At 40.8% G+C, this 16,188-nt stretch overlaps 1 protein-coding gene across 1 annotated transcript; it reads left to right on the top strand.

Moving 5' to 3' along the window:
- The first annotated feature begins 1,015 nt into the window (after positions 1-1,015).
- On the top strand, positions 1,016-15,730 carry tgm2b (transglutaminase 2b). Its single transcript, XM_033625651.2, has 13 exons — positions 1,016-1,146; positions 4,286-4,465; positions 5,689-5,907; positions 7,706-7,824; positions 8,322-8,450; positions 8,571-8,748; positions 8,919-9,051; positions 11,069-11,172; positions 11,268-11,507; positions 11,870-12,145; positions 12,233-12,393; positions 13,665-13,801; positions 14,538-15,730. Exons 1-13 carry the CDS (start codon positions 1,137-1,139, stop codon positions 14,686-14,688), a joined length of 2,037 nt encoding a protein of 678 aa, XP_033481542.2. The 5' UTR covers positions 1,016-1,136; the 3' UTR covers positions 14,689-15,730.
- The last annotated feature ends 458 nt before the right edge of the window (positions 15,731-16,188 follow it).

Here is a 16,188-nt window from a genome sequence, read left to right on the forward strand (position 1 = left end):
TGGTTATGGTTAAATCTGAGCAGCTGGTGGCCGATACCAACAGCTCACAAATTGATTTACACTGTAAGGCGTTCAAGCTCTTATCAGTAAAAATTAGTAGCCTATTGGAGTTAGGTAAATTATAACGTTCTTATGATGTGTTCATTGTAATCTTGTAAGTAAGTCTTTTGGTGAGAAACTTGAATAAATCCAGCAGTTTGAAGGAAAAATGTGTTGATGTTTTCACAGCACTATAAAACAGATATTAGAGAAAGAATGTATCATATAAAGTAAAAAGGCTTTTTGCTCATTTTTTAAAAGATGTCCTTCATGTAAAAGATGGTTATGTTTAAGGTTGTTTCATAAATATGTATTATTGAATTTGTGCTCTGTCAAAGGTAGTGTAATGAAGGACTAGATGACTTTAAAACTGTTCATTTATTTTTTTATATAGCCTAATGTAGATTTCTGTGTTTCCCTGGCACAAAAGAAAAATAAATAACAACAAACAAACCAAAAAGAAACACTAACATAAAAAAACAAAAAAAAAACAAAAAAAACCCTAAAACATTTGCTTTTGGCAAAATTGTCATTTTAAACATTGGTCATTGGTCCAGCATTTCAAAATCAGCGTATCCCTAGTTTAATAAGAAAGTTAATTTGTACATTTTATTATTTTTGTACAATGTCATGTATTATTTTAGTGTTTTCGTTGTCCTCTGAACTACTTAATTTGTATTTTTTTATTTTTATTAATCATTGATTTAAATAATTATTATAACACATGTACAACACTGTCCTTCTGTCTTAACTTTTCCACACGAGGTCAAAAGCTCAGCAAGCGTTTCATAATTTCTTTGGTAAACGACGCCTCTGCACAAAGTCATCGTTCCTAGGTACCAACTTTTAATGAATCACCGGGGGATTTACACTACAGCGATTGTAACGTAACGTGTGTAGGCTCGCGTGTAAATCAGCACACGCGGGAAAGGGTGCGCTCTGTTTAGCGAAGGGTCGCGTCACGCCCACCACCAGACTGACTGGCACGAGGGGGACTACAAATAAGAGCGAGATAACGGCGAGGACTGATACAATATTCCTCTCTGAGCAGGAGATTCACTGAAAGCACAGTTTCATCCAAGAACACAGCAGAAAACATGGCTCAAGGTAAGTACACTGAATACTTTTATTTTTAAGCAGACCTGTTATAAACTGCCGGTGATATTTAGGATACATAACTTGTGGAAACTATTTTCAAACTAATATAAATAGTCAGGTCGTAGTTTATAACTAGATAAATGTTTAAAAATACATGCACGTTTATTCACAGTGTTATAATCTGCATGGAGGCTATTTATTCCACAGTCAGTTCCCCAAGGATTTTGTTGTAATGAATTCTTCCCACTATTTCCTAATATGGATATTAATGCAGCTTTAAATGTAACTCACTCTGTGTGTATTTTTGATGCTGTGTAGTTTGTCTAGCCACTTACTGATGAGTTAATGACAAGGCAGGGCAAACTTTCATTAAGTCTAGGACACTGTAGCATGCTTTAGAGAGGATACATACTAAAAACAAAGGTGAATAAAGTTACCACAGTCTGCACATGCCATCGCCTGGTGCTAGCTGGATTCAAAGCTGCAGGAGAAACTTAGTCAAACAGACATTCATCAGAGTTCTGAAGACCAATGCATCCAAAAAATGTTTCACCCTCATGTTTGAGCAGATGATTGTTGCCCCGGGACCCTTATAATAGCAGCTGAGAGCAGCTGTGGAGCCAGAGACAGTCACAGTGCTGCTCTCTTTACAGGCACACACACACCACCCTACACATAGTTTACATTTACACCCTTGTAAAGACATTCAAAACTTCCCAAACAAGAAAAATAGTCGAACTTTCAGTGTCGGCAAAATGTTTAACATGCCAGAAATATCTGAGGAGGGCCGTTGGACATTTTATGGCAGAAAATGCATACACTTTCTGTTGTAGGTTGTGTTTTTATCTCTAAACCTGTGAGCTGGAATGGGCTAGTTTAAAGTGATAATAGAAATGCATTTGCTTTTTGCCATATTTAATCGTCATAATCACAGGATGTTAGTAAGATGTGTATTAGAGGAACCAGCTACACCAATACAAATATAAGCAAGGCTTACATCACTGCAGAACTTGCAGGTAGAATAAACAGCACATATTTAAACCAGTGTTGCCTGTTTTCCAGCTGTTGGAAGTTAACAAAGCATTTCCTTGAATCTGAAAGTGTCCGTGATGGAGCTCTGAAGTCAGCATGGGTGTTACCTGCAAGACTAAGAACTCCTTTCAGGGGAGTTTGCTCATATTTTTTCTCAGACTAAAATAGTGTTTACTGTACTCAGTTGACACCAGCTAGTTCTAGTTTTAATGTCCTTATTAGGCTTATACCGGCCTCAGTGTGGTTTTACTGGGACAGTCCGTCTGTGTGTGGTGTGGGTCATGGTTGGTAAAGTGGGACAGAAGTGTGGGAGTGTACAGTATGTGAGGGTTAGAGAGGTTGGCAGGGTTGTGGCTGTGGAATCTCTGCCCATGCATTTCATATTAGAGCATTGTGCTGCTGCAAGTTACGTAACCCCTACATAATAAATGTATTCAGTTTGGCTTTACATCACATGAATACCATCTGCTATACCACAACTGCTTCACCTTGAATGACACATGCTGTTGCACTGTGGTTTGGGGAAAAACAAAATTCATTCTCTTATATGTCAGTTATGGGGCCACAAAGACCCCCAAATTACAACAGAAAGCATGACGTCAGTGTCCTATTGCACCGTTCGCCTGTTGTTTCTGGAGGTTTTGGGTCTCGGACAGTCATATGTTTTTAATCTATGTAATGGTTTTCACATTCTGCATGCTGACGATCTGTTTTATTGGACTCTCTCACCATGAGGTGTGAGTACAGTACAATTAGTCTTTCTTCAAAAGGCAAAGGACCCAAGTGAGATATTTCTTTCCCCTGATGGTCCCTCAATAAACTGTTAAATTACATCGCTGCTCCAATGCAATGCAGATATGTATTTGATATTTGCACAGATCAAATGTGAGCTAAATGACTGAAGCGTATGCACAGGCTGAGGAGCAAATCCCTCATAATCCTCTGACAGCTGTCCCAGAATAGGTGGCGTTGCATCCTTAAGGCATTTGCCCACAATTACTAACACTAACATGTCTTTAATTAGGAACTGAACCAAGGTCAAGATCAGTAAAACATCAGAGCTGAGACAGACACTCAGGAATGAGAGACTTCACGTAAAACAGCAGGAAGTCTTTACAGCTTAGTCTCTTTGTTTATTCAAGTCTCGCCTCGCCTTGACACTTCCACCCCATACTTGTTTCCAGGGCTTTTCTTGACACCAAGGACTAATATATGGGGAGAGGTGAACCTCCTGACATGTCATGGAGCAGGAGGACCGTGGAGGGATTATATAGGGCGACCCTTACTTTTCCTACAAACAGGAAATCAAAGGGTGGGATTCGCTTAGGCACAACAGGCCCTGGAGAGAAGGAGCGGTTGTGTGTTTGCACATTTCACAAGGACTGACTCTCTGTCTGTGTTTAGCTCTTGTTAAACCAATACAGAAATCCCCGTGAAGCTACATGATTTTACCATAAATGACTGCGAGTGTCCTGCGGTTGACCGTTTTAGTCCAAAGTCCACAGAATTGGCGGTGGCTTTGAAGATCACACAAACAAAATAAAGTTAGAATAAAAGTCAGTTTATTGAAATTAGCAACATGTAGGAGAGCAGTTCACTTGTAGAAAATATAAAAAACACATTCACGGCCATAAGAAGAAATCTAGACTAGTTAACCACAGATTTGATGTTATTTTGCTGCATGTCTGCAATAAAAAAGTTAGTGTTGGGCCTTATAAATTCTATTAAATATCCCTCACCCTATACGTTTTACAACTTGCACTTCATTAAAACCATGTTGTGGCATTAAACGTGCTCCATAAACATATACACTATCCTCCTATTAAATTAAAACAAGGTCCAATAGTGCTAAAAGACTTTTATAAGTAGATGTACATGTTCTACATGTTTTAATGAATACAAAGACATACCATACCATTTTATGCATCTGTTGCAGAAAAAAAATAATGACTGTAAATACCTTAAAGCTTTAAATACTCTCAAGGTACAGGCACGTTGAAACGATAGATATTTCGTCTACATGATGATTGATCTCCATCTACGTTGTACATTTCAGAGACAGACAATAAATATCTTTTAATCAAGTCTTTTTTAAAATGCCCCCTCTTCTCTTAAGGTCTGGACATTGACCGCTGGAACCTGGAGTGCGAGTTCAACAACACGGACCATCGCACTGATCTCAATGGCATAGATCGTCTGATTGTAAGGAGGGGCCAACCTTTCTCCATCAGCCTGTACCTTCGCTCTGGAAGCTACCAACCAGGAGTCACCTCTCTTGATTTCATTGCAGAGACAGGTGTGACTCATTCTCATACTCATACTCACTCTTTTTGAACCATATAGAAGTGTAGGCTCACAGTCACTCGTGCTTTATGCAGTGTGTTCATGTGTTCTTTGAATATTTATGTACATTTCAGTATGATAGTCATTTGAACTGCATCAAAAAATTTGGAGAAGTTTATGACCACCACTCTCACTTTCCTCTGATTCAGGAAGTTGGGTTCACGCTTGAACCCACTGTGTTTTTGTACAGACATTGCTTTCTTTGCAACCTATTGTGATTTCAAAGATGAGAGAGGGGAAAGGAGCAGGAATGCTGGTGGAAAGGAAAAGGAAGTCATTTTCCCTTGCTCACTTTCCAGTGATGCCGCAACTGGCTTTCACAATGAGCGCCCTTACAGTAGCTGTAAGATGTTCTGTTGTGTTTTCCATTGTTAGCCTCGGCTCCTCCCTTACTGTTCTGCAGGTGTTAATGGACTTTACTGTTATTGTTGGGAACCCCAGATACTGTATTCTTACACACTTGCTGTCAGACTACCCCGTAAACACTGCAAACCATCTGTCTCTTCTCCTCAGTTGGTATTTGGATAACCTTCTCATGTATGTATGGAGTATGATAAGACAGCTGTTACTTGCCATCAAATCCGACTGTTTAAACAGGAAGTGTTGCTTGCCAACAGGAAAGCATGTGTATAATCACAGATAACATTATCAAAGTTTGAAACTTCAGTGTATTTTAATGGATTGGAGTAGGACCCTTAATCCCACCCGTTCAGAGGGAGGCCAGATGCCCTCGGTTTAGTTGGCTGTACCGGGCGGAGGGTGAAAAAGAACTGACTGTTTGGACTGGAGGAGTGATATCTTCAACACTCAGCAACTCACAACAAACATTCTAGACTGATAAATAGCACTGCTTGTAAGAGGTGAAATACGTCTTTCTGATTCTGAGATATGTCCCTTTAATTTTCTGTAACTTACCAGACTTACCAGAATCCGAACTGAGGGAGACTTGAGTCCCAAACAATTTTGGTCATAATTAGGTGCCATTACACAGTAATGCTGCTGATGCATGAGAGCAGATTACTGGCATGTTTGAACTAAATTAGGGCATGGTTGAGAAAACTGAAAATGTACCCTGCGTGTTTCCAATCCCCTGACACATCTGTTTCAGCAAGTTCCCTTGGCTTTTTTCCCCTCATGTAATCTCAGGGCTCTGAATATATTCTCTGTTACATGCAGGTCCTCAACCATCTGAGCAGTATGGCACCAGGGCCTCCTTCGGTCTGTCTGCCAACGTTGACACTTCCCGCTGGAGCGCTGCTGTCACCAGTCCCCCTGGGGACATGGTGGCCCTGTCCATCTGCTCTGCCCCTGATGCGCCCATAGGCCGATACACCCTGACCCTGGGGCGGTCAGGGCGGATTGAGTTCATCCTGCTCTTTAACCCTTGGTGCCCAGGTGGGTAAACAGACCATACATCAAGCTGTCATGTAGTAGATCTTGTGTAGCGATCGTCAGCTACAAAGTGCTTTGATGATCATGTTTCATTCCAGAGTGGGCTTATGACAGGAGCTATTCAGGGGCAGTGCTGAGGAGATTATACAGGGGGGTGGTATAATTATTGGGAGATTTTTAGAAAATAGTTAAACAATTTGGGAAATATGATTAGTGTTTTTCAGCGTTCTATACTGTACTTCTCTAATATCTAACACCACGCAAACAGTTAGTTTAACTGAGCATAAAGAATGGGAACAGAGGGAAACAACTAGCCTGGCTCTGCCTGAGGGTAACGAAATCTGGCTACCAGCACCGCAAAAGCTTACTAATAAACATGTCATGACTCATATATTTAATCCAAACAAAATCAGGTTTTTATCAGCTTATTTTTTTGGCCTGGAATAGTAACTTCCTTGGGTCCTCTCATCACTGTGACGCAGGACTGGGTGATATGACAAAAATTTTGTGACCAAATACCTCAATATTAATATTGCGACAGTATTGTAGGGTTGACTATTGGTGTTTTCACAAAATATTTTTGATAAATAATCATAAGTAAGGTGGATACAATGACCATCTGAGTTAAAGCAAATAAAACGACAGGTGGAACAGTCTGATAAGTTCACTTCACTGTGATGCAGCCTTTAAAACCAGGAAAAGACAACACTTGCGATATTACAATATCCAAATTCTAAGATGGGATCTTGTCTCATATCACAACATCAATATAATATCGGTATATTACCTAGCCCTACTGTGAGGTTGCCAGGCAACCAGAAAATAGAGAGCTAACAATACAGGTGTCGGTAGGCTGATTTTGTTACCTTTACACAGCCAGGTTAGTCTCCCCCTGCCTCCTGTCTTTATACTAAGGTAAGTTAATCAGGTTCTGGCTGTAGTTTAATACTGAACACACAGATATGAGATTAATATTAATTTTATATAACTCTTGGCAAGAGAACGAATAAGCGTGTTTCCCAAAATAAAAAACGACTCTTTTACACCAGTGTTTCTCAAATGGCCGCGATGCTTGTCCAGGTGTGCCATGGGATTTTGTGATAACTACACAGTATTATTGCAATATACAACTGGGCCTATTCATAAAGTTATGAATACATTTTATTGGACTTTATCAGTATGTTGTGTTCACCCATTTCCTAATAAAGAGGCAAACTCTGGCTAAAAAGTGTAATCGTATTGAATTTAACTGAAAAAACCTTCACAGGGAACCTATTTGTTGCCGTTCACATTTGGGAATTATGAGTGTGTGATACATCAAAAGCCCTGATTGGCAGCCAGTGTGAGGGATGATAACATTTAAAAGGAGAAAGCCGTGAGAGGGACAATGGATCGCTTTATTGTACGGAGCAAATTACAACAAAGCACCAGTGAAGACGACCTGCCACTGAAAGATGAGGAGAAACTGTCAGGAGGCAGTATCATGAAAGCTACCTGTCTTATTTGTTCTTATTTCTATTGTCTGATGTCATGATAAGAGTCATAACACACATTATAAAAGTGATTGTGCACAGATATATATACACAGGTGTGCCTTGAGATGTTGGCTCGCCCTTTGGCACAAAAAGTTTGAGAACCACTGCTTTCAAAGTTTAAAACTTTATGAGAATGCAATGAATACATTTCATCATCTGCAGGATGAGAATATATGTGTTTTTGCCAAAGAAATAAAGACCAGTAGGACACTTAGGACATGTACTAGGACATTCATGGAATTGTTTATGATGTCCCTCTGCAACAGGAGATGCAGTGTATCTGGACAATGAGCAGAGTTTGGCAGAGTATGTCCTTTCTCAGGATGGAATCATCTTTCGAGGCAGCTACAAACATCCCATCCCTACTCCCTGGAACTTTGGACAGGTACCAACACCAACACTTCATCTTACACCCATAGTCCACCAGGCGAGCCAACATTGGGCCAGGCTGGTGAAGGAGTTTAAATCATGCTTATTCTGATAACAGGAAGAGGTCCATTTATCAAGTGATTTATGATGAGTTACATAAGTGCAAACAGGCTGTAATTTCCAAACATTTGACATTGAAATTAACTGAGGTATTTATATCTGACAGGGTCTGATAAAGTGAGAGGACTGTTATCGTTCCCAGCCTTTTTACTTTGATATCCGATACAGTTTGATTAGCCAGGCATTAGCAGTGCATTACATGTGCATCTGTTGAGCTTTACAGCACGGCAGAGTTACACAGCTAACTCGCTATGTGTTTGCACCTGTTACTTGTTGAAATGTTTTTATGAAGGACACGTTTAACCCTGGATCTCGCTTTTGATTATTTTTCCACCTCTATACTTGTATCAGTGACAAACAACTAATCAGCAGTAACATTTTTTTCCCATCTAGTTTGAAAGTGGAATCCTGGACATCTGTCTGAGGATTTTGGATATGAATCCAAAATGTTTGAGAAATCCTGGCAAGGACTGCTCAGGGAGGAGAAATCCCATCTATGTTTCCAGAGTGCTTAGTGCCATGGCAAGTCCATCCTCTTTACTCTTTTTATTTGCGTAGATAAGCGTATGTGTGTGATACTACTGATGCTTCAGACTAAACCTAAATCAGCTAAATTTCACACTTTTTTTCTTTGCCTGTTAGGTGAACTGTAATGACGACAAAGGGGTGGTGATGGGAAGATGGAAAGATGGCTATGAAGGAGGTGTCAGCCCCATGTTCTGGAGGGGCAGTGTGGAGATTCTGCGCAACTGGGACACCCAAGCCTGTCAGCCTGTTCGCTACGGACAGTGCTGGGTGTTTGCTGCAGTGGCCTGTTCAAGTAAGATAGGACGTGGTGGAGCCTGGTGGCCTATCACTGGAAAACACACTTCATTTGTCTCAAACAGACACAACATAACACCATATATGTAAACACACAGTTACAATATACATCTTGCTCCTCCTCTTAGTATCGCAGCACTCATGTAGGTTATTTTTATACCATGTTAGTTTCCAGAGCCCTTGGCATCCCCTGCCGAGTTGTCACCAACTACCTGTCAGCCCATGACAACAACGGTGACCTGGTGATTCACCGCTATGTCAATGAAAATGGAGAACCCAGTCACCCTACAGAAATGATATGGTAAGAACTATATTTAATACTACAGTAGGAGGCAGGTTTGTGTAGTCATGTGGTAACATTACATATTCTGAAGCATAAAGGTATATTAAAATACATTACAAGGAGGGATATTTGCATTTTGAGATGACTGTGAATTATTTGAAAGTGAGTATAAAACCCTCTGGAGACTATTTAAGCTGTATATGTGTTCTCTTCCTCTTTGAAATGTGGCATACACAAAAAAATGCAGTGCTAACCAACATGTTTTCTTCATTTTGGGTCTTTTGGATTTTAATGTATGTGCTGTACCTCAAATATGCCGATGTGACCGTAAATTTATTCAGTAAAGTACACTCAGCACACAGATCTCTGCAAGGCAGCTGCCTGAGCTGACCATGACCGCTCTAAACAAAACAGGCGGCACAGCTGCACCCAGAGAAATTGTCCCTTCTGGTTATAGTTACCTTATAGTCAAGATGGCAGAGAAGATAACAAAACTGCTTTTTTTTTGTTTTTCAATCTCATATTATGCTTAACTTCAGTGAATCATAACCAATGAATTAATCTTTTTTTTTTTTTTAATAAACCTTTATTTAACCAGAAAAACCTCTGGAGACTTTTCAAGAGCATCCTGGCCACAACAGGCAGCAACCTAAGTTACAGACAGAAGAGACAGAACCAAAATACAGAATAAAAATATAAAGCTCTAAAACAAGCAATATAAAACACTAAGATAAGATTACTACAAAGAAAAGCCAAAAAGTATCAACGATAAAAATGCAAAAATGGCAACTACACGGGTCCATGTCATTGGTCCAACAGCCCATTGGTCCGACATCCCATTAGTCCGACGGTCCGCGGTGCTGAACGGCTCCTGGCGGGCGTATTTCTACCTTGATGGTGCGCCGCGACCGGCTCTGGGTCAGCTGGGAAAGGCTTGAGGCGGAGCAGGCTCACGGCTTATGTGTTTGTCACTTTCTTTTTCATTGTAACCCACACCATGATCTTTTCCTGACCCTAACCAAGTGGCTTTTGTGCCTAAACCTAACCAGACCTTAACCACAGGGCATCATGATGATTTCGGAACGGACTTCGGAACAATGGGTTTAATATGGTCGGAACAATGGGCTGTCGGACCAACGGGCAGTTCCCCAACTACACATGATTACAAAGACCAGCTATGATACGCCGTGACATTAGCCTATAGAAGATTGTGTACGAAAATCCTGCAACGGTGCTTTGAAACAGCCAAGAGGAACCAATTAGTGCAACTTTAAGTCCTTCTGCAGGAGATTCTACATTTAAGGAGCTGCATACACAAATGCTTGGTTGCCAAACTCTGTACGTACCGTCGGTACAGACCATAAAACATGTTTTGTGAACAGAGAGTATAGCCATTTTCAATTTTTTGCTTATTGAAGTCTGCCACACTCTATATCTGTCATTTTTTGAGTTACAAAAAAGGCCAAAATGTGGCCTGTAACAGATGGTTAGGCTTCTTGTTTTAACTCTAACCAATTACTGTTAAAGACTTGTGCCCGTTACCAGCCAGTTAGGGTCGAAGAGTCAGCAGTCAGTGATGGTATAAAACAGCCAATCAAACAGGTTTTTCAACAATTGTGAATCCCCATAGTCATGAGAGATTCTTGAGCATAAGTGTGCACACAAAGTATTAAGCTGATTTGTCCAGAAGTATGCGGACAAACATATACACTCTCACATGCACACATGATCCCCCCCAGATTCACCCCTGGTGGAGATAATGAAAAATTTCTAAGGGAATACACTGAGCACTATTTTACAGATGCACGTCCAATTGCTGTAGTTTTGAACATCGTCCTGATTTGACATATTGACTACGATTTGACCTCACAGTAGAGATTTACACAGTAGAGGTTTGTTAGTGGCTAAACTAAAGTCAACCAGTTTACTGCATTTTTTAGTGGCATCAAGTGCAATAAGCAGATGTCTTTATTAAAGTGCCAAAACAGGTGCATCCAGTGTAGGAATCCAGCTGATGGTGTGTTTACATGTGTAGGAATTATCACTGCTGGGTGGAGAACTGGATGACCAGGCCAGACCTTAAACCTGACTTTAATGGCTGGCAGGCCAGTGACCCCACACCTCAGGAGAAAAGTGAAGGTAACAAACACGCTGCATCGATAAACCCATGAGGCCATTTTATATCAAGGCAAATCCTCAACAAGTTTGTTTCTGCTTTTTCCCATTCTCCTTAGGAGTGTACTGCTGCGGCCCCATCCCTGTCAGGGCCATCAAGCAGGGCGAGCTCATGTTCAAGTATGATGCACCGTTTGTCTTTGCTGAGGTCAACGCTGATGTCGTCACCATCATGAAGAAAAAAGATGGCAGCACAGCAAGGGTCAGTAGCGCTACTATGGTGGGCCAGAAGATCAGCACGAAGAGTGTGGGCAGTGACGCCAGAGAGGACATCACTCATCTCTACAAGTACCCTGAAGGTAGAGAGCACTGCTGGATACACTGTACATGAATATAATCCTGACTTAACATCACTAGAGTTGGTCCCTACCATAAATAGTGTATGTTATTATAAGACAGTATGAAACATGACCATATACATACAAAGCTCCTCTGCATACCAGCAGGTCACAACAAGGGCCCCTGCTGCATAAATCCCCTGTCAGTATTTGCGCTACTCTTAATGTAGTTGTTTAAAAAGGGTCAGGCTTATGCTCCTTTACTAATACAGACTATTTGACATATTAAATATGTAGGAACTGATTATTTTGGACGGCAGACACTTGTCAAATTTAAGACTTTTGTGTTTAAGTTTTTGCTTTTTTTCCTTTCATATATCCAGGTTCTAATGAAGAGCGGGAGACTTTCGAGAAGGCCAATCACCAAAACAAGCTGCTCCAGCAGCAGCAAAACCAAGGCCTACACCTCACCATCAAGGTCACATCAGACATGAGGAAGGGCTGCGACTTTGACGTGTTTGCCGTGGTCACAAACAACACGCAAAGCGACAAGAAGTGCCGCCTGGTGTTTGGATCTTGCGCTGTGACCTACAACGGGGTTCTGGGGCCGAATTGTGGTTTTAAAGACCTGCTCAATGTTGAGCTGTCACCAGGAGGAGGTGAGCCAGGTCGCAATGTTGTGTTCACATGTTCATGCTGCACTCGACTTTTTCTGAGTACTGAACATATCGTATGTGTTCTTCTAGAGAGGAGAGTCCCACTGAGGCTGAACTACTCTAAGTACGGTGGAGCAATCACTGAGGACAACTTAATCCGTCTAGCAGCTCTTTTGGTGGACTACTCCACTGGAGACGCAACGCTGGCAGTGAGAAGCATCGTGTTGGATAATCCTGAAATCAAAGTCAGAGTAAGTACGATGACCTTCAACAACAACAACTTGGGATAGCTAACGATGCCAAAAAACTTACTTACGTAATGTCTAATTAAAGGAGCAGTGTGTAGGATTCATAGGATCTAGTGGCATCTAGTGATGGGGATTGCAGATTGCAACCAGCTGAAACTTCTCCCATGGGCCAAGCTTGAACTCCCGGTTAGAATTCAGAGGTCTCTTCCTCTCTCAAACAAACAGACCAAGTTACAAATCAGTAGCCCCTTTTACACTGCCAGATTTTCCGCAAATTTTTGGCCGTTTTGCCTGCAAGCTCCGAGCGACACACAGAGCTGGATTGGCGAGTTGATCCGAGGTGCCCAATTTTCCGCCTCGTAGGGTAGTCATATTGGCGGAACCCTTTTAGTTTAAAAAGACAGAGGTGACCTTCCGCAACGGGTGGGGCTGTTGAAGACTTGTGGGAGGAGCTGTTGATGATGCTGTACGTGCAACCCACTGGCGGTGGATAAACAGGAAACAGCTGATAGCAGGAATTAGTGAGCAGCTAGTAGCAAGAGGGAAACGCAAACCTGACAGACACTGTAAAGATGAGCAACTGGGGAGACAAGGAATTGCGCCCCCTCCTTGCACTCATTGCCGAAGTACTGACCAGCCGCGGCTTCCCTCCCATGTCACTCTTTACATAGGCGGCATTTTGTCACACTCCCCGATTACTGCCAATGCTAGAAAAAGACTGATTGGGCTTTCCTGCAAATTTGCACAATTCCTGTTTAAAAAGGGCTAGTGTTTCTCCAATGCTGTTTGGCTCGTTACAAAGCCAGTGATTGGTTTGTCCGTCCTGGGCTACTGTAGAAACATGGCTGTGCTCCACTCCGTGGACGAGGAGCTGCTCCCCATGTGCATATAAATGGCTCATTCTTAGGTGATGAAAATGCAACAAGCCTTAGTTTCAGGTGATTTTACACTAAAGAAAATGTACGTACTCTCTCTAAATCTAACAGACTGGACCTTTAAATGCAAATTCAAAGTAAAAACCAGTAATGAAATTTAGTAATTAGAGATATATAAGTAAAAAAATGGGCCAAGATGATCTTAAAAGCCCAGTTTCAGCTGTGCCATACTACACAAGCTCTCTCATATCATGGTTACATCAGTGCAGGATTACAGTACTGGAACACCAACACCTGTTCCCACAGTTTGTATAAACAAAGCCTGGCCCAAGCAAAATTGTACCGTACTTACAGTGAGACTGTCATGAAGTAACACCTAAATGTGACTGTGTTCTCTAGATCCTGGGTGAACCAAAGGAGAATCGGAAGCTGGCTGCAGAGATCACCCTCAAAAACCCTCTGCCTGAGACGCTGGACAACTGCTGCTTCAGCATCGAGGGGGCCAACCTCACTGGAGGACGCGTCATCTCTGAGAGGTTGTATGAGTCTCTCCTTATCCAGCTAGAAAATATTACTCCTTACTCACACAGATCGCCAAGTGAACTGTCGTAAATTAGACACTGTAAAAGTCAATTATTTAAACATTTTCCCTTCAATACGGGCCTCCTTTGGGCTTTTAAAAATCATCAAATGAGTGTAATGGAAATGTTTTTTTTTTTAGTTTGACTTCCAAACTGTGAGATATGTGTTATTTTGTTTTATGATTTGTTCCCCTGGTCATCCAGATGGCTGGATGCGCCCCTGTTTAGTCATGACAGGAGCCCACTTGTAAAGAAGGGATTTACTGGAGCAGACATAACATTTACACAGAATTCACTTAATGAAATACCATTTGGGTGGCTTGTTATTGCTCAACAATAATCTGTCTGTGATTTTATTTGTATATTTTGATCTCATTCAGTGAGTAAAGTAAGGAGTAGCCAATCAATTACTTCACTTCTGACTGCATGATGCATTTCCATTTTCTCTGGAGCGTAAAAAAGAAGAAAAATGAAACTGTTATGAAAGCATGCTCATTTTTTATACCCTTCAGTCCTCAGCTGAGTTCCAACACTGCAGCTCCATTCACATCACCTCCATAAATAGTCAAAACTGTCATGAGACAAACGATATGTCAGTGATAATCGATCGTCTAAATATTTATGCAATCAGAGTGATAAATCTGTCCCTGTTTGTGTCTCAAACTTTAATATTTAAATATTTATCCTCCAGGCTGGACTCCTCAGTGGGACCCGGGGATGATGCCAAGGTGAAAATTTACTTCACTCCCACCCATTCTGGGCTGAGAAAGCTGGTGGTTGACTTCGACAGCAACAAGTTGTGCCACGTCAAGGGCTACAGAAACGTCATCATTGGAAAATAAAACCTGGCAACCGTGTTTTTCAGAACTGTTAACTCGTTAGCCATCTAAAGATAAGCGAATGCACCTGCTTTTGCACAGTATTTATACATAAAACGCTTCTATTTGAATACTTTAGAATCTCACTGTATATTCCTGATTGCTTCTTTTATATCTGTTTTTATTCAGAGCCATAGATATTTAAATGTGAACACTTTGTACTCAGTGAGGCTGATCAAACCTGTGCATGCAAAACTTTGAACAGAATACATACTGTGATCTGAAGTGAGGCTTTGTATTTTGAGTACTACGTACTATTTTTATATTTTTAATGCTACAGTTAAAAGACTTACACGTCTTGTTTTGTGAGAATCGTTCAACCAGTCACAATGTCAATCTTTGGACCTTGTTGGACAAAATGTGTTTGACTGAGAGCGCAAATGCAATGATTTTTCATTTGCAGTGGGACAATCATCCTTTTGTACATTTTACCTACAACAAAGATAATGAGGGATCTGGCGTGGTGTTTGTTGTTTCAATCATGACTGTATTATTTACTGAAGAGTTAAAGTTAGACAAAATGGTTCAGCAGCAGAGTATGGACATCATGTCCTCCCACAGCAGACAGTTTCACCACATTCCACCAAACATATGGGTACAATAATGCCATACTGTATTCATTTCAGATTTCCACCTCAAGGTTTATTTCTTCTCTTCTTGTACTTGAGATGCAAATGCTATTGTTTGAAAAGCCTGTGGGTGTCATTAGGTAATCTGCCTTGTTCATGGTAAGCTGCATTGCTCCTCTGTACAATATGTATTGCTATATGCTATATGCCATTTTTCTAAAGTTAGAGGAAGTGCTGCTCTCTTCTGGCCACAGACAGCAATTGCAGGTGTTAAAAAGAAAGGCTGGAAAGCTTCTGTACAAGGCATGTTGCACAGTCCACAACCTTTTAACTGTTAACAGCGTTTTGAACAAGCTGTGTGGTGAAGTAAAAGTAATACAATAAACGAAACTGAACTACCTACCCTTTTATAATCCTATAATACACTGGTTCCCAAGTCCTGATCTCCATTATTGTCTATCAAAGGTGATTGCGGGGCCTTCTTGACATACTTCTTCATTCATTTCTGTGAGGAAAACTAAATGTTTTTTCTTTTAAGTTTAAATTATTATTCAAGATAAAAACTTAAAAGAAATCTTGCAGGATAAGGGCATGGTCTGAACACAAGCTGAACTCAGAGCCTTTACCTTCTACTAGACAGCCCCACCCTGCATTAGAGTAGCACGCAGTTAAAACAACCAAAGAGCAAAAAACACTTGTCAAAATTTGTTGAAAAAGAAGCCCATTAAGTGTGCTTGTTGTTAAAAGAAATACATATACCATAAATTTGTTATACAGACAGCAAATCCCGTAAAAAGTATCTTAAAAAATATAGGAAAACTCATTGCTGGTTCAATATTTACAGGAAATAATCTGCTGAAAATAAATTCAAATTGTTTATTTTACACCTCACTTC

This window comes from Epinephelus lanceolatus, chromosome 1 (genome assembly GCF_041903045.1).
Source record: "Epinephelus lanceolatus isolate andai-2023 chromosome 1, ASM4190304v1, whole genome shotgun sequence".
Lineage (NCBI taxonomy): Eukaryota > Metazoa > Chordata > Actinopteri > Perciformes > Serranidae > Epinephelus > Epinephelus lanceolatus.

Excerpts from the sequence above, each read along its gene's own strand:
- tgm2b (XM_033625651.2), top strand. Across the intron at positions 5,908-7,705 it reads CTTTAACCCTTGGTGCCCAG|GAGATGCAGTGTATCTGGAC; the intron begins GTGGGTAAACAG and ends CCTCTGCAACAG. Across the intron at positions 11,508-11,869 it reads TCTCTACAAGTACCCTGAAG|GTTCTAATGAAGAGCGGGAG; the intron begins GTAGAGAGCACT and ends TCATATATCCAG.